Source organism: Athene cunicularia, unplaced genomic scaffold (genome assembly GCF_003259725.1).
Source record: "Athene cunicularia isolate RWA unplaced genomic scaffold, athCun1 BOjh376268_part1, whole genome shotgun sequence".
In the NCBI taxonomy this organism is placed as follows: Eukaryota; Metazoa; Chordata; class Aves; order Strigiformes; family Strigidae; genus Athene; species Athene cunicularia.
This window is the reverse complement of record NW_020799151.1, coordinates 102314-107096: the sequence shown is the minus strand read 5'-3', so window position 1 is coordinate 107096 and position 4783 is coordinate 102314. Positions and strand designations below refer to the sequence as shown.

Sequence of the window (4783 nt, the reverse complement as noted above, 5' to 3'; positions counted from 1 at the left end):
GGATTTATTTAACACTCACCTCTCCAGCCAAAGCAGCCCGGAACGGAGAGGCTGATCCCTACAGGAATCCCATCTCCCCCCACCGAGCTGGGCCCCCCCTCAAGCAGCTGTTTGGCAAAAGCAAGTGAGAATTGGAAATAAAACTGATTAGAGTTGGGACGTAACGACCCGCCGGGTCCGGCTGGCCCCGTCCCTCGGAGGAAGAGCACCGAGGCTGACGGAATTCCTTGCCAAGAAGGTGTAAAAGCACAGGCTGCACACCGAGGATGGCAGAGCCGGAGTAACCTTTAGCGTAATAAATCTGTCTCCTCATTATAAGAAATGAACTTTCCTACATGTTGTTTCCTGGCGTGGTACTTGGTTCAAGGCCATTTAGCCCAGAGACTGAATAGTTCCTTCCGAGTCCTCACCATCTGTTGGGTGAGCGGAGAGGGAAGCGTGCGACGCACAAACCCTCCTGCAAAGGCAGGGTTTTATTTTTGCCATTTTTTATATAAATTACCAGGTTCGCTCTTTATTGTTCTCTAGAACATTAAAATCAATTAGAACCCACTGCAAACGGTTTGCTCGCTTGATTTCTTGCGCTGTCTCGAAGCGGGATGATGGAAGGGGATGGGAGGCAAACAAAAGGCAGAGACCTTCCCTTCCGTGCTCTTTTCTGAGCGACGCGGATTGGTTTCCAAAACTTTGGATTCTCTCCCACAAACAGCCCACTGAGCCCACAGGCAGAGCTTCGAACACAGAGGATAATTTGTGACCTATCAAATGCCAAGGCGAGAGCAATCAGACCTCTCTCTTTAGGGGTATGCACTCATTATCTACAGATGTCAGGAGGAAATTCCCTCCTGTGCACTTGGCGAGATGAATTACGGGGAAGATGCGGTCACCTTCCTTTAAAAGAGCAAAATAAAGGTGGGAGCTTGGATACTTCTTCCCCATCAAGAGGGGAAAAAAACCCCACGACACCGGGAAAGACCAAAAAAAAAAAAAAAAAAAAAAAAAAAAAAAAAAAGGCACCAGCAAATGTATTTTAGGGCTCAGTTTTTCTACCAGGTGCTTGAATATCGTGGCCCCTTTCCCAACTGGGTTTTGTCTTCCCTTGTGAAACCTCAGCTCGGCCTTTGCCAGGGCGATGAAAGACGCGGCGAGCGCAGCGAAGTGACTTGGCGGGGGGAGAGAGAGAGAGAGAGAGAGAGAGAGAGAAGGTCGAGCAGAGCAATATAATAGTTTGGCATCCCAAAAAGGAGATTTACAAGGTATTACAAATAAAACAACCCAACTGTACATGAGGCAGCTGTAATTCCATCGAGGGAATCTGGCGGTTTTGTTTAAGGACCTGCTTAGTCACAAATCTCAATAATAAAAAAGGCAGCCGAGGAAGGGGAGGGGGGGGCACGGGGAGGGAGGTGTGAATTTCATTTTTATTATTCAGATGTGTGATGAATTCCTATTATTGGAGTAGACAGACTGTGAGGAATAATAATAGGAACTGTAAACTTCGGAAGTTAACAGGAAAAATCATGTTGCCTCTCTGCATTATACACCGAGCAAACACCTGTCTGCAAGGGCTGGGGGACAGCGAGGGTTTTCACGACCACATTACTCAAGCTCTGAGTCACTGTAATGAGTGAAAATAAACTGGCTGTGCCCCGAACAGCACAGATTTGTGCCTCACCGCCCAGAAAAGCGTTTCAGGGACCCAGGAGATGGGAGTCGGGAGGCAGTCGGGAAGGACAGTGCCTGCTCTCTCTGCTTTTGTTTTCTCCCCATTCCTTTTGTTTTCTCGTTCTTCCTTTTCTTATTTTGTTTTCCCCCTCTTCCTTTTATTTTGTCTTCTCCTTCCTTATTTTGTTTTCTCCCTCTTCCTTTTCTTATTTTCTCTCCTTTCCTTTTCTTATTTTGTTTTCCCCCTCTTCCTTTTATTTTGTGTTCTCTCCCTTCCTTATTTTGTTTTCTCTCCTTTCCTTTTCTTGTTTTGTTTTCTCCCGCTTTTGTTTTCTTCCCTTTCCTTTTCTTGTTTTTTTTCTCCCCCTTCCTTTTCTTCTCTCCTGCCTCTCGTCCCCTTAATCCAGGCAACGCTAGGGGACTCCAGCATCCACCCAAAGCCTCTGCACAAATACCACAGCGTGGAATTGTTATTGCAGAGATGACATAAGAATCCAGACATAATGTTTAGCTCCCGGGTTGATTATAATGAAACAGGCAGCGTTGGGGGGGAAAAAAAAAAAAAAAAGAAAGAAAGGAAAGAAAAAGAAGATAAAAAGAGGCCTTCTTACTTCCAAACCCGAGCCAATTTGAAGTGAATTGCAGAGAATGAGATATAGAGCCCCATGATGTCATTTATAGAGTCTGGCCTTTTCTGACTCTGGCTTCGCTTTCAGAGCAGCAATAGTTTTTAACTTCAAAGAGAATATCAAGTGCTTGGCACACTGCCTGGGAGCGGGTGGAGAGCTGCTGGCCCGCACCCCAGGGAGAGCGGAGACACGGATCTGTCAAACGTCCCACGGAGGGAGATGTGCTCCCTCCCTCCCTCGTGCCACGGTCACCCTCACTGCCTGCCTCCTAGACCTTATAAAACCAAGTTAAAGTGCCGGTTTTCAGGTCCAGCCTGGGTGGATCCTCCTCAACACGGGGGCTGCGGAGGCCCCATCAGCAGAGGGCACAGGACCAAGGTCTGTCCTGTCCTGCCAGGTGCAGGAGCTGGAAGGTGACGGAGCAGAGACCTTTGAGGTTGATCCGCTTAGAGCTAAGGGCAGTAAGGACCAGCAGAAGTCATCACTCACCGAGATAGCCCTGTGTCTTCTTCTGTAGTGCAGTGACGGGGCAGTCCTTGTGAGCCAGCAGGAGCTGTTTAAGTTGAGCAACTTCGTTCCTCAGTAGCGTAACTTCATTCTGAGATTGAAAAACAAACACGGCACGTCTGCATCACTCCCGCTCACGACAGCAGCCTCCAGCAAGGGCAGGACGTTAATTTATGTGCCCTGCAAACTTACAAATTGTTGGTTTAATTTGAGACGCCTCCGGCCTAAGAACACCAAACAAAGTTTCTGGGATTGGGGAATTTAATGTGAAGACGTGGAGGGCAGAGTTTCCCTCCAGCAGCCCCCACCGCTGGCTGGAAAGCCCCCTCGTTATATTAATCGTCTAATCCTGGCCATACTTTTGCCTGAGCCCTCCTGCTAATGCCAACTGCTTGAGTCAGACACTCCGGAGGGCTGTTGGCTCTGCTGGAAAACTAAACCGAGCGAGAAGCTGAGTGTACGACCAGCTCAGCCCGTGCCAGGCTTGGGGCGGGGGGGGGATCAGAGCTCCCCCCACCCCACCCCGAGCTTTCAGTGTCTCTGTGAGCTGCTGTGGTGAACCAGGTCTGGTCCCCTGGAAACTCTGTGCACACATTATTCCACTATTGAAATGTTTGGAGAAAACAGCTGAAACTCAGTCAATTGTCTTTCAAAATCGCCCGAGGAAATAGTTTCTATAATTATCTTGGGAAGAGATTAAAAATACCATGATCAGTGCTATTGAAAAAATCCACTGCATGAGTCACTGGCCACCAGTGAAAGAAAAAAGCCCAGAACGGACACGAGTTCAGTCTCTGCAGACCCTTCAAACCTCATCAGCCGGTGCTGAGAGCATTAACAAGGGGGCTCACGGCAGTGGAAGTGAAGTCTGTGTTTTCAGATGCGTTGCGCTGCTGGGAGGCACAGAGCCAGGGAGACCCAGTTCTCCAGGAAAAAAAATCCGTATGGCTGCGGGCTGCAGGTGCAGACCCTCCCTGCTCACTCCGAGCTCTGCCCCTGAGGCTGGTGTCGCTCCTTGAATTACAGAATCTCAGAATCATCCGGGTTGGAAAAGCCCCTGAAGCTCCTCCAGCCCCACCATGGCCCGGCCACGGATCGGGCTCTTTTCTCCATCTTGTGGTTGACAATCTGTCAACTGGCAGAGTCACCCCAGCACGCAGAGTCTCACTTTGAAAAGCACCTTGAAAGGTTGGCTTTCAGGTATCAGTTACATTAACACTAAACCTCCATGCTTGGTGGATCCCCTTGGCGCTTTCACTCTTCCAAATCCCCCCCTTCTCCCTCCTCCTCCTCCGCTCTCAGCAAAGGAAAACATAGCTCTTGGGAGGCTGTGACATTTAGTCGTGCTGTCAATGTATTTTATTTTTAACAGCATGCTGCTTCCAGGCATCTGCTCCCCCCTCTGCTCTCGCTACCTGAAACATTGCACCTTCGCACACGAAGCCTCCTTGAGCTCCGAGGTTAAAGGGATCGAGCTCCGTCTCGTCACACACTTAACTCCCAGCAACAGATTTTTTTGGATGCGATGGGAGTGTAATCGCTGTAAATGGGTTTGTGGGAGAGGGGGGGACGCGGGGCTGGGGGTAGGGGACACACACACACACACGTGTGTGTTCCTGGTGGCTTGGGCCGCGCCGTGGTTGCTGGAGAAAAGGGACCGACCGTGCCCACGGCGCCGGGGCTGCCTCCATCCTCCTCCCAGTAACTTGGTGCTGATCTGCCTCCGCTGGGACCGGCGCTGGGCGCCCCGGGAGGGCCACGAGAGGATGAGCTGCTGGCCCAGCAGGCGACAATAATGTGAGTCCCAGAATCCATCATCTGCTCCCAACTCCTCTGTACACCTCCGCAAACAAACCCCTCCATTTCCAAGGATCATCTCCTTTACACGTAACCTCGACGACCTTAATACTGGTGGCCTTAAATCACGAATTAGTTGCCTGTTCCAAGGGGAGGGAGCACGAAGTAGTGTTTCTGTTTGCCTG

The 4783-nt window shown here is 50.1% G+C and overlaps 1 protein-coding gene across 6 annotated transcripts in view; it reads right to left on the bottom strand.

Moving 5' to 3' along the window:
- The window catches only part of ATF7 (activating transcription factor 7), a 66157-nt gene that overhangs the window by 3234 nt on the left and 58140 nt on the right, over nucleotides 1-4783 (bottom strand). For 5 of the 6 annotated variants that reach the window (XM_026866931.1, XM_026866928.1, XM_026866930.1 and 2 more), the window contains one exon: nucleotides 2784-2892. In XM_026866931.1, coding sequence (XP_026722732.1) covers nucleotides 2784-2892 — 109 coding nt within the window. Of the gene's footprint in view, nucleotides 1-2775; nucleotides 2893-4783 lie in introns of those variants that run through there. The other variant, XM_026866934.1, reaches the window with a different exon arrangement.